General features: G+C 37.8%; 1 protein-coding gene across 1 annotated transcript; it reads left to right on the top strand.

Annotated features, from left to right (window-relative positions):
* The first annotated feature begins 3,094 nt into the window (after positions 1-3,094).
* LOC113108529 (dachshund homolog 1-like) lies at positions 3,095-4,666 on the top strand. Its single transcript, XM_026271708.1, has one exon. It carries the CDS (start codon positions 3,504-3,506, stop codon positions 4,098-4,100), a length of 597 nt encoding a protein of 198 aa, XP_026127493.1. The 5' UTR covers positions 3,095-3,503; the 3' UTR covers positions 4,101-4,666.
* Positions 4,667-27,493: the final 22,827 nt, after the last annotated feature.

Here is a 27,493-nt window from a genome sequence, read left to right as displayed (position 1 = left end):
AAGGTAAGCAGGATTGCATTTACTGAAATCTGCCAATATGTTGCAATGCATGGCTATAACGGCTGTTTCTGTTTGAACCAGGTACGCCCATTTTATGCAATTAAAGTTATTTATCTCCCTTTTCAAAGTTCATCAATTATGTTGAAATACTCGTAATGTCCATAAGGGGGATGATGTATGATTGGTGTAATTATTTCTTATTCACCATGCTTTCTAAAGCATATCAATTTTGTTAATACCATGTAATTAAAACATGTCAGTGCACTACAAGTTGCGAGCTGTATTAATGACTGTGAAAATTATTTTAATTAAATAGCCAATTATAGAAAAAATCCTAACCATGAGAATTGACATTTAAATGAATTTCATTTAAATTGCTTTTCAACATTGTTTTATCAAAGCCTTATAGGCTGAATAAATTATTATATCAAACAACATACAGTGCCATTGATCATACGCGAGTCGTTTCGTAGTTCTACTTTTAAACACTGATCCATTAGCTTTATGGTGATTCATACAGATGGAGGGAACTCTATGCACTCTGCCTCTCCATTCGTTAGTCTTCTAACCGGTGCGTTCAGGATGAGGAAAGAAAGTAGCCAGATTGTTCTTAGCTTGTTTGATGGTTCATGTATGTCTGATGTCTGACGCTGTGTGTTCTCCCTGTAACAAATACCATAAACAAAATGGAACGCGTTAGTCATCAGCGCTGCGACGCCATCAAACCATTGTGCGTGTGGTTTTGTGATGGGCCTTTCCTCATTAGCGATGTCATGTCAACCCCCGGCAGTCATCATGGGCCTCTGATATCATATAAACACATGGAAGAAACGCATAAATCTCATTGACTAACTTCAAGCACTATTTAGAAACCATTTAAATGTCATTTTCAAAAAAAGAGAAAGAGAACAGAAACAAAGAACACCCTTTATGCCCCTTCAGAAGATAATTGAGCATTTTATCCATTGCGATCAAACAGTCAGATTGTTTTCATTTGTGGTAGCATTTATGGTAGCATTTATGTCATCTGTTTGCCTTCCTGATGGATCGGGTCCTTTTCAAGTGCTAATAGTGTAAATGCCAATGTTGTGAACACATTGGTACACTTTTGATGTTGTTTGACTCTAAACTTTATGAATATATTAATGAATAATATATATATATATATATATATATATATATATATATATATATATATATATATATATATATATATATATATATATATATATGTTGAGGAAGATTAAGTATAACTGTCTAATTGAGGTGGACATGTCATTTCTGTACTATTGACCTTAGAGTGGACTTCATTTAAACAGTTTAACATTCGTTCTCAGCTGTTTCAAGCTGTTCTTTGTTGTATGTAACCTCTTGATTACTGTTGGTTTGAACTTCTCTCAGGTGAACTGTGTTATCATGTGTCATTCCTCTCATCTGGCTCATGGAGTGTAGAAGGGCTTCTTCTAATGAGCGAGATTGAGGAGTTCTTTTCTTGCCGTGATGCTTGTATTTACCCAGTGCATAAAGATTGCAGACATTGTTAGTTTAACCAATAAAACTAATTGAACATTCAAAGTTAGAATGCAGTGAACAACTGAGAGTTTCTCTGCATCGTGCATCCTGCTGTTTGTCTATTGAAGGACTGTTGTTCTAATGGGAGTTTGATTCATCAGGCCCACCCAGCTTGTTAAGAAACTCTGAATCGGAGACATCATAGAGGTCCTGTGGAGTTTGTGGATGCCTTTTTGTCTTATCATCATTCTTCTCTAAATGAGTGTCTGCTAGCAGTTCTTTGTGAGAAATTTTATGGCCATCATTTGCAGTTAACCCCATGCTAACATGAAAAAGTGTAGGCAAACTATCATGACATTCATTGTTTTTAATGAAATCTTAATATGATGCATATTTAAGCAAAGGTTAGCAACATAAAGGGCAACTTTGTCTGGCTATGAATTTTAAGCGGGTATTGATTTTTACACTACATGCTACCTCTGTGCCTGAATGACAATTCTGAAATGGCATTCTGTTTATCTTTAAGATCAGACAAACTTGAACTTATAAGTTTACTTGTATAGGTTCTGACAGTTTACACTGTTGTTTTTCTTTGCTTCAGGAGAGTACAGTACAGAACTCTGTTCAAATTTGGTCTTTGAAGAAATACATATGCGCAAAATGAGACATGAGAAGAAAGAGTTATATATACACTGGGGTTCTTTTATTCATATATCAAAAAGGGATGTGTTGTAACACTTTTTGTTTCAACATCTGTACTTTTTTTTTGTTTTTGCTCTGTATCAAATTTTTAAACGTAATGTTTCTATAATTGTCTGTTACAAATAGAAAACATAAACATTTGAATTTTTGTTAAAATATAGTTTTAAATCAAAATTCGAATGTATTTATAATTGAAAACATATTTAAAATGGAAAAGAAATATAAAAATGCATAGGCTATAACATATTGTGTGTGTAAGTCACTTTCACAATTGTGTGTAATGTGGCCTACACTGACCTATATTATGCATCTTTATAGATTCAGTAAAAATAACTTGGAAGTGTCTTGTCTGCTTATACATTATTTTTCAAGTGAATTTATTTGCCATATATCCAATTAAACAAGATTAAAAATAAAATTCAGATGGTACCAGTCAATGTCGGCCTGATGGCAAATAAAAAATGTCAGACGTGAAATGTTACTTTTCCTGCTTTATTTTTTTTCTCTGTAAATTCTCTTATAACTTATACCATCACCTAAGGAGGGTGATGATCATGATTGAAGTAATTTCACCCCTGTAGCTAATTTCTAATCGGTTAAACTGATGGTGTTTCACCTCTCTAGTAACTCGCCTGAGGTTTTGAATATGGTACTGATTCAATTCACAGTAATTGTTGCATCTATAATTTTGTTAATTGTATTAGTGATCACTTTTATTAATATCAACAACAAACAGCATTTACAACACATTATTATATACATAGCTAACTTTTTCTTAATATATTTTCCATCCAACATTAATGAAATAATAAAATGTTTTACCTTTTTTTTTAATTGCATATTGTCTCGATCAAAAAAAGTGTGAACGTCAAGTGCACTTTCAAACAATGAACAATAACGTGTTAAGCTGAGTTTCAGAGAACATTCCCAGAAGAAGCGCAGGTTTCATCCGAGCTCACGAAGAGATGGAAAGTAAACGCTGGGAACGTTCCACTAGGGTCGCATTAGATTGTGCATGTCTCCGTTTCAAAGGCTTGATAGTGGCTCCTCCCTCTCTGTACCTTGTGACAACAACAACTCATCCACAGAGCAGAGGCACACTTTTCTGCTGATTTTCTTCCTGTCATTCTCTCTCAATCTTTCTCAGAGCCCTAATTTCAGCACGGCACCTCTCCACATCCATTCGCGCGTCGGCGGAGCGCACTCGGGGTGGATTTCTTCTTCTTTGCGCTACTTTTGCATACCGGCTCTGTTTCCCGTCTGAACTTATTTGATAGGTGCAGAACACCATGGCCGTACCGGCTGCTCTGATTCCCCCATCGTCTCTGGTCCAGCCGTGTCCGATCTCAACTTCTTCGTCAGCATCATCAGCATCATCATCATCATGTTCCGCGACCGCAGCATCATCATCCTCACCCTCGGCCACTTCTGCGTCTCCTTCTCAGTCAGCGACTCAGAATCTGTTCCGCACGGATCTGCTCAGCACCAACACCAGCAGCATCCCGCTGGCCGGCAAGCCCGTGTATTCTACCCCGTCCCCAGTTGAAAACACCCCGCAGAATAATGAGTGTCGGATGGTGGAGCTCAGGGGCGCCAAGGTGGCCTCTTTCACGGTGGACGGACAGGAGCTCATCTGCCTGCCCCAGGCGTTTGACCTGTTTCTCAAACACCTGGTCGGGGGTCTGCACACCGTCTACACCAAACTCAAGCGGCTGGAGATCACGCCGGTGGTGTGTAACGTGGAGCAGGTCCGCATCCTGCGCGGACTGGGGGCCATCCAGCCCGGGGTCAACCGCTGCAAACTCATCTCCAGAAAAGACTTCGAGACCCTGTACAACGACTGCACTAATGCCAGGTTAGAACACTCTTTTAGTGCTTCAAAATAAATAATCAATAGTGAAATTAGATAAGAAGTCATGCGAACCTTTCGTTAGAATGAATGGGTAGTAAAGTTCATGTATAGCTACTTTAAGCTAATTATGACAGTATTATGTGGAAATAATGTACAGGATATTTGAAAGTACTTTCAGATTTGTATATGCACTTTAAAAAATAAAAGTCCAAAATGTCTTTGCAGTCTGATGTCACACGAGAACAACAAATAACTTTTTATTCGGTAGTTTTATGTTCTTTACTTGTAATGTGACATCAGTGACTTTGATCTAAAGAACTCTATTTAGGGAGAAAAGTAGAGGGATCTTTGCTGAACGTAAGGTGTTGCAAAGAACCATTGAAGAAACACATCACATTCCTATATCATTAAAATAATCCTAATAAAAATATAGAAAATGTGCAGCATATTCTAGAATATTATAAAGTGACAAACTCAACTTCTTGCAATAGCAGAAAGTTAAATATTATAAATGCAAACATTTTATTGAAATGTTGCATGTAAAATACAGGGTGTTTTCTTTCTTCAAATATTGACCAGAATTAATCATTCATAAATGACAGTTGACCCGAAATCATGCACAGGTTTTTGTATAGAGCATGAGAGCTTTTTATTCTTTTGGTTTTATATATATATATATATATATATATATATATATATATATATATATATATATATATATATATTTGTTCTACTAACAAATTTGATGTTTTAAAGTCTCCATGCTTTTGTGCATGCTGTAAGCAGTAGTGAGCTCATATTGGGCATAAGAGGAAAATTTTAGTTGAAATGGTTTTCTGTTATTTGAGCAGATTTAAAATAAGCATGCTTGTCAGACTTATTATAATAGATGTTCTCTCCTATGTATTAGTTGTATTTATAAGCAGACATTTCTTTCTGCTCTTTTCTTCCTCTGGGGAAAAATCTAATCATAGTCAATAAGTGCTTGTATACTTAATGGCAGGAGTGATACAGTGCTTTAAGGTACAAAATTACACAGGAAACAATTACTGCTTGTAACATCGGTGAATAATTCGCCCTGAAACTTTAATGTCACACTTTAGTGATCAAGTGAATGGGCCCAATAATTACTAGAAAAAGTAAGCTAATTTAAAAATGTCAAGGTGTTGACAGCTCATCTGAAATTAAAACATAAAACACCTTGCATGCAGCAATTCGAGCCAGAGTGTTGTACAATCTCAGATATTTTTTTTTTGTTTAAATGAGGAATTTCAATTGTGTAAAAAGTGAAAATTAAATCACAAGTTGTTTCTGAGAATATTGTCACTAATAGCTCATTTTACTGGTGCGATTTTTTTTACAATCTGAATGTGAAATCTGACAGCAACTATTCTTCCAAAGTAATTTTCTTTAACACAGTAATATTCATTAAAATAATTACAAAATTAAAAGATGTATACAAAATAACACTCACACTCGTAAAATGATTTTCTGTTTTGGACAAGTGCCACTTCTATTCAGTGTGAGCGTGAAATAAAAATGCACAAAAAAAACACATCACTTATTTTTGCAAAATTCATGCAATTATAACTTGCATTATTGACTGAATGCCAGTTATAATTACAGCTGTAGAATGACACCAAATGCATTGCATAATGCAGTTCATTGTACACTTGATTTAAATCAGTATATTTATTATACATCTTTGTCTGAAAATGCATATTGCAAATATTCTCCTCTAGCTTTCTGACAAGTGCGATGTGTGTTTGTCCAGCAGCGGTGCTAATGGAGCAGTCTGCTCTCAGTCTTTCCCATGCCGTCTGTCTGTGCCGAGCTCCTCCTGGGCCTGAGCTTGCATTCAGCCTGGCTCCCCTCCTCCTCGTGCGGCCCATCCCAGGGTCCTGAGGTGATGGAGTGTGTGGTTTGAACTCCGGGGCTAGGAAAGAGAGTGGTCAGTGATGGGGTTAAAGGATAATGCAGTGCTACACATTGCTTTAATGACGCTAAAGTGCTGGCCTATTACTGTTGCATAGAGAGGCCTGTAATTGTCTCTGAAAGCACCTGGTACTGCCGGTGTTATGCTGAAATCAATCACCTCCTCCATGTCTGCTTCCCATTTGGAGGATTACATCATTTGTATGGACAAAGGTATCTGCTCGGATGGAACACAAACACACTGGCTCTTATTTACAGTGTGGATTTAATGTATCTACATCTGTTTCGGTTCTCCGTACGGGGAAGGTCAGCACGCTAAGTCATAACTCTTGAATGGACGTGACTCGAGATGCAGTTATGCCCCCAAATGTTGAATTTTAAGAATGGATCATTTAATCTATCTAAAGCAGTGTACATTTTAATGATAAAATGTTACGAGTTTAGTTTTTTTTTGTTTTTTGTAGTGAGGAAGTTAACCTTGGCATAACATGAGACTGTGTCGTGCTCAAGTCCTATTTCCATTAGCCAGAAAAACTAGAGATATTAATAATAAAAAAATGGCATAAGCAGTAGCGGTCTCACTTTTCCAGCACGCTGCTCGACTTCCAGAGTGCTGAGAAACTGGTAATAATCCTCTTTGCTACGGGATAACAGCGGCCTTACATCTTTGTCTGCTCACGTTAAAAGAATTCCCTGTGAAGCAGAGTCAGACTCACCCCGCTCTCCCTTCCGCATGAGGACGTGTTCCTCCGGCTCCCCCCCTCATTTTCCCGGGGACCCTCTGCCCAGATTAATGCGCACCTTCTGCCGCTGAACAGATACGGGGCTGTAATCTCTCTGCTTTCATAGGAGTTATGAGTCTGCCCCGTGAGAAGCAATAATTCAGCTACTTGTTTTCCTTTCCATTTTGTCCGTGTGGGACGGTGCGGTTCTTGCCGCCTGGTGACATTTGAACTCTGAGGAAAGGTTATTGAAACACCGGGGCGGTTGGGCTGGAGGTGAGTGCTGAGGCAGCTGTTTACGTCGGGGGATGCGTACGGACCAGGTGCTTAATGGACAGTGGTTGTCATGTTAAATAGATGCATATGAATGCATATTTTAATATTTTCTTTTAATATAATTAAATCTAATTTAATGAAAATGTGTGTATTTTCATTTAATTATGTTATAGATTTCTATTTCTATTTGACTTCATGGATTTATACTTCAGTCATCACGTTTGACAAAATATTTTTGTTTGTGTACAACACAAACTGGCATATTTACAGAGGAGCGTCATTATTTTGTTTAGCACTCAGGGGTGCGTCTTAACACACAGTGGCAGATTTTATCGCTCTTTTTTTCCCCCTCTCTCGCTCTCTTTGCAGTGCTCTTCTGATATATTTGTTTTCGACAAGGCACGGATGTGTTTACAGGTACTCATGGGAAATCTTTGGATCGAATTCAAATCATTCCCAGTCAGAGTGGGTGCTAAGATACCCGTCACCCAGCAACCACATCCAAGAGGGAGCTGAGGCGATAATAACTTCAAAAAACAGAGAGACAGATGCTGATTAGGATGAAAGAGTTGGAGGGGGGATGTATGGGGGGCGGGGGGATGCATGTTAAAAGGCTTGTTAAAATCACAGATTCATTGTAGCACTTTCCTACAAATCATATTGTACGATTCCATATCCCTCACTCGCTATCGGTACTGATAGATCGAAAATGAAGCAGATAAACACTCCGGTTTTAATTTTTTTTTCCATCGCCGTGAGTCACTGGAGCTCTCCTTGATAGGATTAGCCACGTGTGTTCAAATTAACTGCGCACTTGGCATCTGTCGTCAATTCAAGAGGAGATGGTAAAAGAGGAGTTTGTTATGAACATGACACTGATAAAAGCAACTTGATACCTCTGTGTGTTTGATTTGAAACACTAGTTCTAGGAAAAAAATAAACATGCACATTTCTTGAAACACTTATGCTTGATGCGTTTCCTCCGTTCAAGCTCTCGTACTTGCACACACTCTTGAATTTCAATATGCAGAACTTATGTTTTTGACATTTGACCTGCGTATAATAGGGGTAGAGCGGCCAAAATTGAAAAAGAGAAAGAAAATCTGTCCTTACTTGCTCACCCTCATGTCATTCCAAACCTTTTTTTTTATAGATATTTTGAAGAACATTTGTGTAATACAATTAAAGTCAGCAGGATCCAAAACAACACTGACTTTCACTGTATTGCATTTTTCCAAAAATCTTCTTTCGTGTCCAGCAGAAGAAAAAAGTCATACAGGTTAGGTACAGCATGACTAAATGATGACAGTATTTTATTTTTTATTTTATTTTAAATTAAATGTCCTTTTTAATTAAAAATGCAACTGGTCAAACACGCAATGTTAATTGCGCAAATAGCGACCGTTCATGATTCATAGTACAGGTTGCGTTGACCGTGAGTGACGGTGTGAGTCATCAATCAGTCTCAAATTCAACAATCAAGTGCAAGCGTGTTGAATCATCTGCAGGTTTCTTTTTTTCTGACCACCAGCTGGATGAAACGAGACAGGACAGTGACACTAGCCTCTGTAGTCGCACCTGAGACAGATTGCCGGTGGAAAAAGCAATGCATTACAAGCTCTCTGACTCCGAGCCCTGGCATGTCTTTAGCCACCATCTCTTCCACATTACGGCATATTTAGAAGCAGTGTGCAGATTGCTGATGCTCGTGCAGGGACGCTAACCACTACTGACACAAGTTAGAGGGAGCAGATGAGATTTCTTGATTGGAGCGCAAATCCGGGCCTTAGCTCGGCTCTGTCTAATATGGTCACATAAAGAAATTGATTTTCCTCAGAAATTAATTAATTTTTCATATAGCCCAAAGCTGGAGTTTAAAAAGAGAGTGCACTTTCTGGTTTCCTATTTTCCTCCTTTTTTAAAGAATTATTGCCTAATCATATTAATACTTTTGCCCTAAGGATAGAAAGATGATTGTAGAAATGCATTCGGAAATATGTATCGCTGAGTATTTATGATTAAATTATGCAAATAACTCGGCTCTCATCCTTCGCGGACCCAGATTGTCTAATTAGGATTGATATGCCGAGTAGATGTTCGGGAATCTGAATACAAGCATGTCCAAAGAGCAGAAAATTGAAAATGACAAGGCCGGAATCCTTAAAAAGTATTTTATTTTTTTCACCGTCTAATTCAGCGTAGCCGTATCAGGAGTTAATTTTCCCTGGCTCATGTTGAAGCTGACATGAGGAAAAAAAAAAAGAAGAAGAATACTTCAGGGAAGCAATCTGAAATGGGATTCCAGAAATTTCCTCTTCTTGTTTTTCCCCCCATCTTCAAGATCCTATCAAATGATGAATCTCTTTCTATATAAACTTTTTCTTGTTATCACGGAAATATCTGCGTTGTTTGAACTTAATGGCCTCTTCTTGTCCCACTCTGCTGTGATAAAAGAGAATGATGGGAAATCTACCCTGTAAGAGTGATATTTACTCTGTTATAAAATGGAGGAAAGTCATGATGGATGTTTTATGAGCTCTGCGGTTTTGAAAGAAGACAGCAAAAGCTGGATATTAAGGTTTGAACCGCTGTCATAAACAGCGTCAGTGAGGTGCAGGAAGCTCAGAGATGCCGTCAGCAGGTTTTCGTGGGACTGCAGTGAAGGACAGGTGACTGCTGAGGTCTCGGGGCTGTTTTCATTTAGGTCAGAACAAGCGCCACTTTACAGCGCAATGAGAGCACCATGACTCCATTAATGAAAAACAAAGAGCTCTGGAGTGCTGGAGACTCTTTTTACGTTCGCAACCCTTTTGCCTAGGACAAAATAAATAGCATTGTCAATTCAATTCACTTCAAGCTCTCTTGCAAAAACGAATTATATTATTAAAGTACCTTCGATAATATTGCTTTCAGAACTCCGCCATAAATTATATATTTAGTAATTTATGCATACTCCATGAAATATGCTTAACAAGGCATGTTAAGAGTTTTTCTTTGCTCCTTCAAAATACATTTATATTTTTCAGTACTGACAAAAAAACTGAAGACTGTTTGATGATTCAATGGAATTATAGAAAAGAGGAAATTATAAGTATTTTTTTTGATCCACATTTCTCTCTTTGCAGCGCGACAAAAGACTCCTAACACCTCTAAAGGTATCTCGTAAAGTTCTGATTGTTATCTAATCTCTACCTGGCCCACAGCTAATGACACTTGAGAATAGAATGGAACTCTATCAGAGCTCAAAGCATGATGGGCCTTTGACAAAGCTGAGACACCAGGCCTCTCTCATGAAGCTGGAATCCTCACGGGCAGCACAGAAGCCCATCAAGTCAATTTAACACAATTGAATTATAATAGAAAAGCCAAATTTCGGTGCTCGTTCCCACTGAGGATCCCATATGTTGCCCATATTGATGCAGTCGTCTGTGCATTTGTATCTCATCCTCACTGACTTTTGAGGAAGCATATTTCACATATTTTTATTCAATAGCTTTTATTTCTTTTAATTCATCTATTGCATTTATAAGTATGTATGTAAGCGTCAAGTGTTTTGTTTAGATTCCTCAAAATGTGCATAACTGTTTACTTTACACTTGAATATATGAAACACTTTTAAATGCTCCTGTAGCCTTTTTTATGAAAGCAAAGCAAACAGAGACCTTGTAGCTTGATCATAGAATGCCAAATGAAGACCAACTTGAATTAGTGTTGCACAGCGCACAATTTATGCAGGGAAAACATCCCAACATGCAATACAGCCCATTTAAAATAAATGGAAATGCTTTCTTTAATAACTGTAGTACAAAGTATGCATTTCCCAAAACCCTTCGAAACTCTCCATGGGCTTTACTGTATTTCATTATCAGCAAACAAAGGGGTTGTTCCTTTGAAAGCAATCCAGAGCTTCTCACATTGCTGTTTTCTAAGTCCAGTGAGACAGTCATTCTGATAGCTCTTTCTGTGATGCTCCGCTTGAGTTTCTCTGCCAGACTCAAATGTCGGCTTCTCACTAAGGTTTCTTTAAAAAAGAAAGTTTTTTTTCCATAGCAAGTGACAGTGGTATCTGGCTATTATTACTCTCTTCTTAAAGACTGACAGTTTGCTCCAGAGAGACATGACACCAAACTCGTCTGCTGGAGGCGTACCACTGCGTTTCCCGTCTGTCCAATCAGATATTTGTAAACTGACGACACCTGGCAGGAGAAGGTAAATGGTGAGCCCAGAGCTGTAGCAGACACAGATATTGTGTTCAAGCCTTTGTGCGATGAAACAATTACAGATTCAGAAACACAAGCACAGCCTCATGATGACTTGAACGAATTCATATGAGATGATGAAATTGCATGACATTTTGTGACTTGGATTGTACAAAAATGTAGTACTTTTTTTCCTTATTATTTTTTTAAATTATAATTCCAGATAGGTTGTTTTTCTACAATGTTTTTGTATGAAAATAATTTCACAATAAAAAGTTAAGATTTCGTCGACTACAAATTACTATTGTTATCTTAATTGTTTAGTGAGACCAGATCATTCCAAAAAGTTTAATTAAGTTTAATTAAATACTGATATTTTTTTAATATGTGACTGTGAAATTAATGTGAATTGCATAGCTCATATTGAAATCTTTGACTTTTTAATGCACGGTTTGAGATATTGTTGACATTTCTTTTAAAACTCAAAGAGGAGATACATGTGAGATTAATGGGGTCTTTTTCCCAGGGAAAAAATGAGAAACTGTTGAGACACTTAAGAGCTAATTCTTTCCCATGATACCCTTTGTTGTCTTTTGCATTACCTCTATTAACTTTAAGGCATGCTCAAGTCTTTTCCATGCTATTATTGCACCAGAAAGGATTAAGTTACTAATGATTTTGATTGTGGATTCATTTTAAGACATGACACCACTAACAGATGATTCAGAGAAAATGATTCCCTTGAAAGTTCTGCTTGTTGTTTTCATTTCAGTGCCATTGAAGAGAAGGTTCATGGCTGTACATACATTTACATATTTACGTTCATGTGCTCGGGAGAGAATCTTCTTCCAAAGTCCCTTAAAGAAGGATAATTTATTCTAGTTGTGGATCCGGTCTCACATTTGAAACTCTGTTGTGAGCTGTGGCTCCATTCAGACAGCTTACGCTGTGCTAATACAACATTCCCAGCATAATGTGTCTGTCCACATCTATTATCCCGCTCTGGAACAGGCAGTGTGATATCCGTAAACTTCACATATGAATAGGCTCAGCTGAAAAGGAGAATGAATTAAGTCAAGCTGACATTGCATGCCAATAAGCTTTGTTTCATTCCCAGAGCAGTATTCATTTGCGGCACAGAAAGATTTATTGCTTGATTGACAATTATGAGAGGATGACCTAGTTTTTTGTAATAGAACAAAAATGTTTTTTATGGGATGGCACTGCCTGTCTGTGTATTCTGTGGATGCCAACCAACCAACCAAGTAAGAAGTAGGTTTTCTCAGCAACAGAAGCCATTTTTTGGGGGGGGTAAAGTGAATCACTTTACTTTTGCTCAATGTATTTTGTCTAGGATAATTCAGTATTAAGTGTCAGTAGTCCCTATAGACATCACCTCCCTTTAAGCTAATACATTCAATTTGCTCTTCAAAGTTATTTTCAATGCGATTTGACATGGTTCTCCCTTCAGGCGAGCACTTAAGTAACTTTATACATGGAGGAGGTATGTATAGCCATCCAATAAGCCACTAAACTGTCTCCAGCACTACTGAAGCCGCCCAACAATGCTACTGACAGCTACGTCTACTTATCCACAGCCGTTTTCATTGGGATCTGGCTAACATTTCACGATTCATGCATTTTTGATCTTACCTTTCTATTAACTGTTTTATTCAGCTCAGTAAAGCTCATTACAGCTGTGAGGAGGGCTCTGGCCCCCACGGGACCATTGGTTGAGTGGAACCACAAATGGCACAAGCAGGGTTTAGCCAGAAGTTAATATCCTGCAAAATTGTTTCTGAGTAGCTTGGTAGAATACGGATGATTAAATGACACGAGCAGATCAAAAAAACGTTTTCTCTGACTACAAAGTGTTAAGTGCCGGTGCTTTCAAGCGCTACAGATCTCCCAAGGTTGCCATTAAGTGGAATAGGACTTATTTAATGGGAAAGACTGTCCTGCCGAGGAGGGAGAATGGAACGCGGTGCTGGGAGCACAGCGGAAGGCCTTGTATGCTGTACAGAGAAGAGCAAAGCCTTGACAAAACAACAACAACAACAGGAACAACAGATAAAGATGGTCAGTTCCTTTGTTGTAACGTCATATTATTTTAACTCATATTATTATAACTGATCATAAATAAGCATAAAAAATATATAAAATGAAACAAAAACACAGTTTTTTTTTTTGTTGTTTGTTGAGTTGTTGTTTTTTGAGTGAGTCATGGAATCATTAAGTCAACCAATTCATCCAAAACACTGATTCATTGAGAAAACAAGTAAGTTATTGAATCATTCACTTAACCGTTTTGTTCGAACTCACATTGGAAAATCAATTAGGAAAGCCACAGTATTGTGTGACTTAAAGACATGAAACGCCATTCGTATGTGTTTGGAATTATTTTCGCTAGCAGAACAACAAAAGGACTGCCATCTGTCAATGCTGTGTCTAAACTGTAAGTTACTCTGTATTTACTGAACAATTGCATTAAAACAATGTCACACACTCTCTTGACTTTGATCTGCATTTGGAACAAACAGCTCTCTTGATTTATGTGATGCTATGTAAATATTTGGGTCAAAGCCACGCTGCATGTTCAGTGTCGACAATGCACACTTTCCTGAAGCCTAAAAAAAGGAAAACGCACTCATTCGCCTCACTCATTATTTATGGTACAGTAGTTTGGCTGTCTTAGCAAGCATGTATTTCTGTGTAGCGACTTGACCTTTTATCGCGGTCGAGTGTTATCCGATTCTTTCCTCTTTTTGTCTTCTCTGCAGCGAATTCCTAAAGCTTCACCTTATGCTGAACAAATGCGAACAGACTTGGTTTCCTAGTCTCTCCAACCCTACTCCCAAAGATAAAATGGTATGTTACCATTTCCGAGAAGGCAGATTAAGGGTTGTAAAATGGAGTATGAGGATTTTGCAGTTATCAAAATTCCTCTCACTCTTGACCTTTCAAATGTCAAAAAAGACAATGTGTTGTGGAAGGCAGCAAAAACGATACATCATATTTATGTCTTCTTTGCTGTTTTTATACCTTAAGTATTGTAGTGAAGTGCTGGAAACAGCTCGTAGTTGTTGGTGCATTATGTAATTTTCCCTTGATAAAGGAAGCTCTTCTGCATCTGTGTCTCCTGCTAGTCTCACAGTCACATTCCAGATAGTCTAATATTATTCCAAGAGTCACACAGCTTTGAGTGGGGCCCTCAAAAGCGTACTTTAAAAGAATAGCACACATGCACACGGCTATCATATGTATATTCGTTTTGTCATGGAAGGAGATTTGAGACAGGATAATTAAAGGTGCGCTTCTCAAAGGGTCAGGGTCAAGCCAATAGGAATGTCAGAGACTTGCAAGGCTATGACAGCTCTTTTCAACAGGCCACAGTGGACTGGTGCAGGCAGAGATAGCGCAGCGCCCCAGAAAGGGCAGCATGCTGACAGCTCTCCAGCCACGCCGTCCCAGCAGGAAGGCATCAGTTTGAGAAACAGATAGTGAGCGAGGCCGTTGGTGGTGAAGACCAAGTCAGGACAGATTAGGCGCAGCCCGCAGGTCAGCCTGTTCCCACCATTTTGCTTTACGCCCCCCTGGACCCTGGAGTGTTATTAATAAAATACAGGGTCAAAGTGCTCAATGAAAATTTCAAACTCACCTCTTTCATTACAGCAGGCGTATGTTGCCAGCAAACCAAAACACCATTAGTATGCTAGCTGTGGCCACTAGCTGACATGTAAGATGCCCTACAGTTGTCTTGTTGGTAGTTTCTTTTTCCTGTTTTTGACCTATGTAACTTAAAGGTGAAAAATGCAATTTTTATGTTAAAGTTTAAGATGCTGAGACAGCTTGGTTGGCCAATATTGAACGTGGAGATCCGAGATCCAACTTTATAACCAAGTTTTAAATCTTGGTGTTCTATTTCTAATCGAATGCTTTGTCTTATTAGGTTTGTAATACTTTTTATGAAATGTCATTAAAAAAAATCAAATAATAATAATCAACCCAGGCTCACTGGAAATTTGTGCCTCTAAATACATTTTAGCAACACCATTTTTATGTACCTTACTGAATGTTTCGTGGCAGTTTCAAAGAGAAACGTCCAGAGAGTGGCACCAAAACACACATTCAATAAGTGACAGTGGCATGTTTTTAATATATTGGTACAGGAACGTATTCCTGCATTTTTAGAATACTGCTTGAGGTACGGCTGATTGAGGCTGTTCAGAATTCAAAAATCCAAGGAGTGTCGCTACTCCAAACCCATCCATAAATCTACCCGATAGTGTTAACAAAAGTGATATAAAAGCTAATCTGTTGATGCAGCCATATTATTTCAACTTCCTCATGCGGATTTGAGCTGTTTTGTCAAATCGTAGTTTACTTCATCTCTCAAATGCAATGCCTTATCACATGAGCTACCGAGCAAACCCAGTAAATTAGAAAACTGTAGAAGCTGTAAATGTGACGACAGTGTTTGAAAGTATCAGGTTTCAAATCGTGCAGGATGTTAAAATGGTTTATATAATATAATATTCTGCAAGCAATTGTGTTAAAATTAGCCTTTATAAATCAAAACTCTGTACCTGTAAATCATACTTTGTGTGAAAATGAATATAAGTTGTTGGAGTTTTACTACCTGTAGTTCACTTCAACTGGAATCTGTTTTTTCAGTTTTGCAGAAATGTATTTACAGTAGAGGCACGTATTTCCAATGAGTCTATGTTTACTTGGTATGGTAAATATGGTATAAATTGGTCTAACACTAGAGAAAACTATAAGCAAGCCAACCCGATGACCTGACAATGTAATTAGTTGGAGTTTGTATACAATTTTAAGTAAAATGTTAGCACCTCTAAACACAACGCTCAGTGCGGTTTAAGCAGATCGTATGAAATCTGCACCATTTCCTTAATAGGAATTGCCATTACAGTCTATTCAGTATGCCATTTAAAAGGTGACTTCTCTAAAAAGAGTAAACTTTGTGGCTCTGGCACGTTCTTAATTTTTCCTCTGCTTGTTTTGAACATCCCGACCAGTCAACATAGTGAGTTTGGGGGTGGGACTACCAGTTTTTCAACCAACAGCGGTATTCAGGAAACCTGTTTGAAAACAGTTTTGTTGCAATTTCATTTGGTGATGCTAGTTGCGCAAAAATGACATCCTTCACTTCTAACTGGTTCTCTACCAAAGTGGTATATTTGTTGCGGTAAATAATCTGTATTTCAACACTTTCAATGAGGACATCTGTTCACAGAGAGATAAACTGCACTCCCATTACTCTTCTCCTTACCTTAAGCGATGACTGGTGTCGTACCTGTCATGTGTTTAAAAGGAAGCATAACATGATAGCGCAAGATCTCTGATCGAGATCTGCAGGTGTGCGACGGCCGTGATTTATATGCCATGCCTCGATAAAAAGGATGTCAATTTCAGGCCTTGATGAAAGCTCTTGAACGTATCAGCGACAGAGAGATATGTTGACAGTAAGCATGCAAATTAGGTTAAATGTGCGCAAACTGAAATGAATCACCTCCTGTATCTTCCATTTCTTCTGCAATAAGCTTTTTGGTGGTTACGTAGCGGCTTGTGACACATTCGGTCCTTTGTTTCCAACTGCTAACTGTATTTAATTTCACATCTTATCGGCCTAGGCTTTGTCTGTCTAGCGGCTCCTCCTGAGTCAAAGCGACCCCTTGAGATAAACTCTGTCAGACTCCGGGGTGATTTATTAAATTCTGATTTCTGTGAAGGACTGTAATGGGGGTGGGGGAATACATTGCAGGTGGCTACTAGCTTCAGGCACTGTTTATTCTCTGATACATATGTTAAAGGTAGAAGAAAGGGAGAAGTACAAATCTAAGTGGGATTTCCTTCCTTTGTTGTGGCAAGAGGAACCTTGCCCCTGCCGTCCCCCTTTAATTTCACCATTGCAGCAGTTGTTCTAAGTAACCGCTGTTTAGAATAGAGACGGCTTGAGGAACTCTGGTCTATTTATACTATCCTGCGACCCAGAAGAGTAAATTTACATTCATGCAAATCCACTAGCGGACACCTAAAAGTGTCTCTGACCCTCTATCCAAATCTATTAGGGAAATGTACTGACCCAATCTCAGCCCTATTTGATTGAACTAGTTTGCATCTCTTTTTCGGCCCTGCACTTGTCGGCAGTGGGTGCATCATGCTAACTATTTAAAGTGGTGTGTGTGGAAAATGTGCTAGCCGATGTATTATTAAAGCTAATTTACAACCGAATATGATTAACCACGGCAGGCGTTTCATTTCAAGGTTGTGCTCATATGGCCTCGTCTTTTTCTCTAGCCATTAATGGCAGGAGAACATGGCCCATAAAAGTGATATGTTACTTATACTAGTGGAATCTGTGAATAGTGCAGTGATTAGTGCTTGATCTTGTCCTTTTCTTCTTAGCTTTTGCTAGCCTTTTGTTTCTGAAGAAGAGGTGCTATCATGCATCCCAAGCAAACAATTTCATATATATATTTTTGGCACTGCATTTATTACTACATGATGTGCAAACCGTCCTTTGCCAGATTCCTCGAGTTATTTTGAGAAAAGAATATGTGAACAAGGATTTGGATTCACAAAACATTCTTAAGAATACAATTCTTCTTACAGTAACTGCTGCTTTTCTTCTTCTTTTATATACAAGAAAACAGGCCATAGCATTTTGTATTCCCAAAAACTTCTCTTAACAGTGTTTCTTTAGACAAAACTTAAGTTGGGTCTGAATTCCTGAAAAGAATGTCCTTAGAGATCATTGTAAATAACCTCCTAAAGTTAGTTTTTTTTTTTTTAATCATAAAGAATTATTTACTGTACCTCAAACTAAGATTAACATATATCGATGACACAAGGAATTTTTTTCTCTGCATGAACATTTGGAGTAATCACCAATAAGTATACTCCCTGTAATGTTGAAAGTCACTGAAAAATGGGTAGCGGAGCAAATAATCACATATCTTAAAAACTAATTTCAAAGTTCTCTGTTGCCAATTCATACCAATCATTTGAAAGGGATCCAGTTCTTCAGTTTTGAATTTTGCCCAGACTGGATCCGAAGTGCTCAGTTAACTTGTCAAGATCACAATCACCTGCCTAACCACACTCCAGTCAAATAAACAGCATGTCTCCTTTACAGCTGGATCCCTTTGACCATCTGCTGTGATCCCCACAACTCACGTTTTTTATTGTTCTCTGCTCGTTGGCATCTTTTGTCTTTTGTCTTTTGCCGCCGATTTGTCTTTTGATCTGTGCAAGTGATTTATCTGCATGGAATCGGTTTTAGCGTAACATTCACCCACCCACCACCACCCCCTTCCCTTCAGCCCCAGGAAATTTGGAATGGGTCTCCAATAACCTTGGCAGAACCAAACAAAGCAGTGTAGAAGTTGATCTGGTGTGTTTTGATACTGCCCTCCTCCTTGAAATGAGAAATCGACACACGTTTCCCATCCACCATACTGTAAATACCACACTTTGTTTTTTTGTTTTTTTGACGTGAACACATAAATGAAGATGGTCAGATGTTTTTAACTTCCATCTCTCTCTCTCTTTTGAGCCCCTCTTATCGGCTCATTTCAAGCTTGCAAAATTGCTCCAAGATAGGGGAGTTCGGTGGAAGACTCTGATGTCTTGAGACGGCAACAGTTTTTCCTCTGTTTGCTTGGTTAAAAGCATTGTGGGTTGGGGGATTGCAGTTGACAACCCTGAGGGTATTAGAGCTGTTTGCCTTCTCTCTCTATCTCTCTCTAGCTTTTTTTTCCACTCGTCTGCAGCTGTTTGAGTCTCCTCCCGCCAGCTGTCAGTTAGACTCTCTCCGTAAACACCTCTACACACCACCTGCTTCCCACTGGGGAAATAGGTGTATGGAGGAAAAGTTTGAACAATACGGAAAGGCGGACAGGTGGAGAATCTGTATTCAGGCTGTGAATCCGGGGTCTGACAAGGCAGTTAAGTGGCGTCTCTGTCCAGGGTTTGTCAGAGTTACAATAATTCTAATTAGGAGGGCCATGTTTGAGAAAAGCGCTCTCGCTCTGTTTCCGAATGAAAGCCACTTTGATGAATTCGAAAGTTATGAAAGACCTGGACACATAAATCAAAGACAGGAAACTGTTGAAGCTGCATCCACGTTGCGGAATAAATGCAATTTGCTGTCTGTTAGAACTGTTTGAAAAAGGAGTTCCCTTCTTCTGCAATTACAGCATAAAGCCTCGATTTGACAGATGCGTGGGTGTGTGCCGGTGTTAAGTTACTGCCGGAATGACAGGTATCTTTTCATCTGTCAATATAAGCATTTATTCTGTCTACTGGAACAGCGCAGAGCCTGAGGAGAACTTTATTTAACTTTCTGTCGTCCTTCCAAGACTAAATTCATCAATCCTGACATTATCTGAATGCAAATTGTGAATGCTAATTAAAGAAACAGCCTACAGAAATTCTGATAACCTGAATGTTCTTCTGGCTTCTTGGCCAACGGGCTCCTTTCACACAGGAAATTATGAAAGTATTACATGAAAATCATTTGCACGTTGAAATTGCAGGCCTCTCTTTGTGTTTGTGTTTGAATTAGCGTAGCAAGTTGAAAAATGACCACCTCTAGGCTAGTTTCTTTGCAGTCTGTCAGCTGCAAGTATGTAGCATTTAAGTACCAAGGCCCTTTTTGGGACTTATTTTTTTGTTGTTGATTTTGATTTAGGATTTGTGTTCATGTTAAACAGGCAAGGATTGCAACAAGTCTTACCCTAGACTTCCTCAATGCTTTAACCTCAAACCGATCCCACAGTTTTGGTCTTACTTTAGTTATTTCCTCACATCATCATTTCACAACTGCCGTTAGAGTGCTCTGCAAGTCAATCAGTGAGGCAATAGAATAAGTTCACCAACTGAGATTAAGGAGCATTTTGATCTTGATAACCAACTTTCAAATTGTGACATGGAATGGAAAACAAAGCAGGTTTTCATGCCGGAAAACAGAGAAGAGAGCTATGGACGGTAATGACGTTGAGCAGAGCTCCTGTTTAGCGCTCGGGAGCCCCAGGCAACTGTAAGGCATCAAGGCCACCTGGGTGCGACTTTATTAAAGGATGAAATGAGAGGTCGCACGTTCCAGACCCTCGCATGACATCCTGCTGCTGGAGCTCAACGGTGCTCCGCTCTCCTCCAGTCTGGCTTTTTTGATGGGTTAGCCATGAAAGTGTTTTTCATTAGTCTCTCCGAGGGACCCTGGAATACTCTTTTGCCAGCAAATCCTAATTTCATTGTTGATAGGTCTGTTAGAAGCATGCCGTGTCTATCACAAGCTTTTAATTAATGCTGCATGATGTGTTTGCAGGTTATTCAAAGATAGTCATTTGTCATTGTTTGAATTTATTAGATTTAATTTAAGTTTATTAATGGGCCTGCTAGGTCCTCCTCATGTACATGTGTTGTACAAAAGTTTACATGTACAGATTCAAATATCACTTAATTAAATTTATTAAATGAGCTTTAAGTCCTCTTAGGAAATTATATTACTCAGCAAACATACAGTTTCAACCCTGAATATATTTTAGAGTTTTTAAAAACACATTATTTACTTGTTACTCACTATTCATTAAATACTAACCAACCAACGTTTTTAAATGTGACTTCAAAATTTATTTTGTATCTTTTGAAAGTTAATGTAGAAAAAATAGTTACATGATGCTCCCTGAAAAAAAAGCCACTTTTTGTCTTTGTGCACATGATTGGTTTGCATCAATTTAGCAGGCGTATAACTTTGTGGTTCGAAGTTTTACTTTGTCATAAATCCTAAATAAGATATTTGGCTGGTAGGTTTTGCATTGTGGGCCTATAATCTGATGGCAGCAATCCGGTAACAACTTTATAGCACTTTTTCATGGCTGTTGGCTGTAAATTTTTAACTGTTTGCATTGGCAGAGTGTTACCTGTTTTATAGCAGGATCGTGTCATGTCGAGCTCCTTATCGTTGGCAGGCACACTAGTGATCTCGCAAACGGGCACCTGTTTTAGCCACTTGAGCATGTATTTTCCTTTAAAGGGGCAGCTTAAATTTAAGAGAAAAATTATAGCTCGTCAAAATGCAATCTGTTGACATATTTCACTGTAGCATTATCGGTGCGTGCCATGATTGGTCTTCTACGGCGTTATCATTTAACAGGCCGCTTTTAATGCTATCATTTAATTCACCTCTCTCCCTCTTACCAGCTCATTTGTATGCTGCTCTCTCTGTGTCTGTTTGGGCTAGCTTTAAGAAGCACAAAGCCTTTAATTGTGAGGTTTAACATTTTGCAATTAAAATCCACCCTTGTTGCTCAGAGGAACGAATGACGAGGCTTTGATGTATTTTAATCAGCGGAGATGTATTGTACTTTAAGGAGCATAGAGATCCCTGATACATTTCTGATTTTAAATCGACATCCTCTTCTACCTTTGAAGATGATAGCATTTCAAGCTGAAAGCACTGAGTGAGGGTCCCTTGAACCCTCCCCCGAGATAATAAAGATTTTTATCTTCCCGATTCTAAAGTGGACAAATAGGATTATAGGAGACATTTATATTTCAGCTAAACCAAGAACATCACGATGATTCCCCAGAGCATGAAGAATCAAATCTCTAAAGATGTAATAATTAATGGGAATAGTTTGAACAAAACTTTTTTGGGATGATGACATACTTGGCGAAGCTAGCGTTTCTCACAGTATTGAGCACCTTAGCTTGACGGATAATTCAATTGCTAGTTTGCATCTGTGAGAACAGGCTTCAGAAAATGCAAGCAGGAATGTACTAATAATGGATCTCCTCTGCTTCAGTTTCCCTTTGACAGATGGACTGTGCATGCTCAAATCGAATTGGGCTTTAATTGCATTGTGGCGTTTCAAATTTATCTGCTTCAAAGATTTTGTTTACAGGTTTAGGGGCTCATGAAATGTGATGTTTTTTTCCCCTATTCCTCTAAACAGGAGACAACTGTAATTCCTGGAGAATGTGCCATGCTTGTTTGCCCTGTGGGAACGAAACTGTTCAATAGGGCAGACTGTTTTTTTCTCAATATGCACTTAAATGCTATACAGCTGCCTGGAAGGTCTTTGGAGCTGCATGTCTGCTTGGTTGCACAATGTTCACATGATGGGGTTCATTTGGATAGGTGGACAGTGTAATCAAATTCCTTCCTGCTTCTGAGCTCGCCTCTCCTCTCGCACATTTATGAACGCACTTTACACGTGTACACTAATGTCTTGGCTTATTAAGTCGAAGCCATTGAATATCAAAGGCCTTGGTGCATGGTAAACAGTGCTTTTCTCTTATCACTATTATTAAAACAAGCTGATGATGGCTTCGTTTGATTATGTTTCTTCGACAAGAAAAAAAAAAAAAAACAGTCCTATGCTGTTTGTTTAGGGGAAATTGTTTAATCGTGTCGAATTCTGGAGAGAAACCTTCCAGAATGCCTCATAGACAAAAATACAACAATCAGTTACACTTTTTTCTCTGTAAAAGCTTGTGTTAATATTCTTCTGGATGTTCATTAATAGCTCATAGCGAGCTTGAGATTTTCCACTGAGTGAGTCATGCTAATCTTTAACTATTTTGAACCGAAGCCTCCACAGAATCATATTTCCATTTCGAGAGATTCAAAATTTCTTTGTAAAAATCATGCCTGGCTGTGTAAAACAAAAGTATTACCTAATGAAGAGTCCCTTCAAAGTCTTGGACTCTAAACCCTTAACCACAACGCTAGTAACGCACGCGAAGGAGCTTTTGAGGAGAGAGGATGATTCTATCATGCCCTTTGCCACACTCTCATTTGCCTCCTCTTTGTGAGCCGGTAATATTTTTCATGTGCTTCTAATGAAGATTACCCCTCTCTACAATCCACTCACCTTATCGTTAGCCTGAGCTTTGCCCGCGCACTAATTGATGCACCCCTGCCAATTCAGACTCCGGCCCTGTCACTGACCCCCATTAAGATCCCGTCCTCCTCTTCTCATGGAAATCAGCCCCGGCGTTGTGAATCCTCCACCTCCAATCAGCTCCGCTCAAGTGGAGAAAACAGCCTCTCGTAGCTCGTACCTAAATCAAGCCCGACTCTTTTTGCTTTGTGTTTGCTGGCTACAAGGCAACGTTCTCAAAGAGACCAAACTATTTTACACTTTTACAAAATAGAGAGTGCTCGATAATTAAGATGAGGCGCTTGCGATGATGACTTGACTTTCTCAAATTTTTTTCATGTCGCACTGCTTGTCTTCGTTTTATACTGACTGACACCTAGTGGCAGCACAATGCAGCAGCATTCGTTTTTTGTTATCGATGCCTTTTTACAAATATTTTATTTGCTGTCAACCTTGAGTAAATGTGTTTTTTTTTTCAAGATTATTTAGAAGTTTTATAGATTGTTTTGATATGTCTTGTAATTTGTGTTTTTTTCCCCCTCTTAAGTTATTAAAATATAACGAAAACATAAATATTGGCTAAATCTAGTGTATTTGTGTTGACTAGATTTTAATTAATGAAAACAATGTGAAATGACTAGTATTTTGTTAGTCATGTAATCTAAATACTAAATATTGGTCAGTCATGAAATCTTATCTACTCAATAATAATTAAATTAAATAATGCAGCTTTTATTAATCAACATATATAATTAGAGACTTCATCTCATGTGAGTGTCGATGATTTGAAGCATTTGCAAAAATTGTGCGTATATATATATATATATATATATATATATATATATATATATATATATATATATATATATATATATATATATATATATATATATTGTGTGTGTCCATGATTTTAAACATTTGCTAAATTATTTTCTTTGACTAATTTATTTTTATTATTAATATTTTATAACTTACTAAGTATCTTACCTGCATGAGAGAATGAAGGAGATTTTATAGTAACTGACCTGTTAGCAATGATTGTTGTCATCAGTTTTATACATGCTGGTGTATTGCACCTGTTCTAATATCTTCATGCTGTGCACACCAAAGCATGTCCACGTGATGCCTCCCTAGCTTAACTGCTTTAATATAGATGCTGTATCTCAACCTCTAGTTATTTATGGCTGAAACACAGAGGCACTCCCATGTTGAGTTCCTCTTCACTAGATCTGATGTCAACACACATTCCACGCAGTTCTCTGGAAGCCTGACATTTTGAGATAACAGTCCTCCTGTCCAGGTAGCTTAGTTAGGCATTGCAGTTAAGATGTCTAAAATAGTGACGAGCAATTTGATACTTTTAACTGGCAGCTAATATTACGTTTTAGTGATATGTCCTGACTAGATGTCTTTATCTTTTGTTATAATCTCTTGGCTTTGAACCTGAGTCACAATCAGCTTTCCATTTTGGGATAATTTGGCTGTTCAACTCCCCTAATTCCGTAAAAGTTTTCAGATTCCATCATTAGTGCTTTTTTAGCCTGCTATCTGCAAGCAAAGTCCATTTATCCCATTTTCCCCACAGCAAATTGTTTCTGTGGCCAGCTGAATACAGCCAGAAATACTTATTTCTCATTCCAGTCCCCAGTGCAAAGTCTGTGGCTCCTGTCTGTACTTATACTGATCTAAAACTGGCTTGCAGAAACCAATCTGCCACATGCTAGCCAGACATGACATCACAACAATTGGGAATCACTTGGAGTGGCCTACTCTGTGAGGGTAACAGCCAGGCCAGAGATGGATACGGTACAGCAGTCGGCTCATGGGCTAGTCAATGTTTAAACACTGCATGGTAGTGATTTTGTGAGTGATGTGCACTTTAGTTCTTGTAATACATGCCTTTAAGTTACAATACAACAAAATGTCAATGGGTCTCATTCACTAATTATTGCTGACTTGTGTACTTGTGTGCTCAGAACAGGTTCATGCTAAATGTCCACAGAACAATACACAATCTTCAGAATATATTCATAAATTAAAAATATGTAATCATGTAATCTGGAATGACATGAAGAAGGAGAGCAAACTGAGGACAAACTAAATCTAGAAGAACTGTGGCAATGCCTCCATGATGCTTCAAGAAACAAAGCTGTGCACAGAGGGTAAAAGTTGCTTTAAATGCAAAGGATGGTCATACCAAATGTTGATTTGATTTAGTTAACATAAGTTAATTGGTAAAGAAAATCTATTTATGAAATTATTTTTGACAGAATCCTCATATTACATCATTTTTACACAAGTGTCTAAAACTTTTAACAGTGCTGTAGCTTTGCAGGTAGGTTTCTTGAAGCATCTTGGAGACGTTGCCACAGCTCTTCTGGATTTAGTCTGTCTCAGTTTGTTCTGTTTCTTCATGGCATTCCATACAGACTTAGTAGAGTATTAGTAGACTGGTAAGGTTAGTGGTAGAATAAGATGACATGTACATGTGACAAAGTTACTTTTAGTCAGTAGAGTATCTTTTGGGAGACCATCACAATAAAGAGTTAGTAGATATGAAGCAGACAGTCTACTTATAATTTAATGAGAGTTAGTTCACATGTAGGTAGAATGTTACTTAGTGTCAACAGAATGTTTAAATGGGATCATCAAAATAAAGTGTTACCTCTAATAAGTATACATAATTTGTATAAAAACATTTTTATATAAATTTTCACCATTTTTAAATATATATTTAAAAGCGTCAGTTAATATTTTATTTATATTGTGAATATGATATATTGTATCTGAATATATTAAAATATAATTAATATAAGAAAATGTGCAAAACACTATTTTCTGTGTTGTGAATATATTTATATATATATATCCTGGAGATTTTACTGTGGAAATGTTTGCATGAACCTTTTCTTAATACGCTTGTATGTGTATATGTATGTATAATATTTATAAAAATTTTCTTCATAAATAAATAAATACATTTTATTAAATATTTATTTAATTTGAATACTACTGTAATTAGGCCTCTTTTTTTTAAAATAGAAATATTATAAATTACAAATATTATGAAAAAAAAAAAAAAAAAACAATGCTAACCTCTTTCAGATAATTTGTTCCAATTATTTTTTTCTGACCTTTCTAGATATTTTTACCTTATTTACAGAATAAATTATTTTGTAAATAACATTTATCATATGGACTTTTGATATATATTTTGATATATGTAAAATCTATTAGTTTTTCTCTCAACCTCAACATTTCCAGTGTAAACGTGTAAACATTTACATGATTATTGTATGTGAATAAATTGAAATTCAAAGGCATCAAGGTTTCAGATTTCACACACAAATACATGTACACAGTTGAATGAGTGAATGAGACCTGCTATTCTAAGCAAACTGTTTATGCTAGTCTAGCTGGTTTATTGGTTTGTTTAAGTGTATTTACGCCAATTAGGAGTAATCAGGTGTGCCTGTGTTTTATCACAGTGCATAGTCATTAGCAGGTTTAAACACCTTACGGGCACTTCACTCTCTGTTTTTTATTTTGCTCTGATCTCTTTGTTGTATTAAAGAACAAAATCCATTTTTTTCTGAGGACATTTTGATGTGCTTCCAGATTGTCCTCGAATGCCTCATAAAATATGGCTCCTGGATCAATTAATTGCATACAAAGTGGAAAAGCAGAATGCGAGTGTTACAATGGAGGGCCCATCTCCCCTGGGCCCTAGAGGCTTGAACTGTGATGTTTCATTAACTGTGCACAGGCCTGTGGCCCCCAGTAAACATACAGTAATTAGGGAATTTTGAGTTGTCGTTTCTGAGCTTGCACTATGGTAATGATGATATGACCCTAAAAAAATACGATGTACTTGCGAGGTCATAGAATAGGCAGCCTGCATTTAATTCTCCTCGTCGGTCTAATTTAAATTAGCCTGCGACTGTTTAATATTCCAATTCTCGTGTGCTAAAATGGAGATTTATTTACCGATAAGGGCGAAGGATCATATTTTATGAATTTTTTTTTCCTGCTGGAAGCTAATCGTAGGGCGCAGATTGACGGACCGTTTGTCTGTGTCAGCAGCGTAGGACTTATTTGCTTGCTAATAAACACAGACGTCTAAATGTATACAGTCGTAAAAAATGACTAGCAGTCAGTGTTAATTATTCCCATGCAAAACAGCGAATAGTGCACTTCGTTATGCACCGGGTGTTTTTACCTCTAATATTAACATTATATTAAGTCTCCTAATTAGTGATGGCTGCAGTCGGGCCTCGCAATAGTAATTGCTTTTGCTTCTTTAAATAAAAGATGCCATGTACAATTGTGTCTCGTTACCGATATGGAATAAACAGCAGCAGGGTGAAGCCGGAGTGGCGAGGT

Source organism: Carassius auratus, chromosome 9, assembly GCF_003368295.1.
Source record: "Carassius auratus strain Wakin chromosome 9, ASM336829v1, whole genome shotgun sequence".
NCBI lineage: Eukaryota > Metazoa > Chordata > Actinopteri > Cypriniformes > Cyprinidae > Carassius > Carassius auratus.
The sequence above is the reverse complement of the archived record's forward strand: the minus strand, read 5'-3'. Positions and strand labels throughout refer to the sequence as shown.

Coding starts and splice junctions, on each gene's coding strand:
- LOC113108529 (XM_026271708.1), top strand. CDS start 3,504: ATGGCCGTACCGGCTGCTCTGATTCCCCCATCGTCTCTGGTCCAGCCG.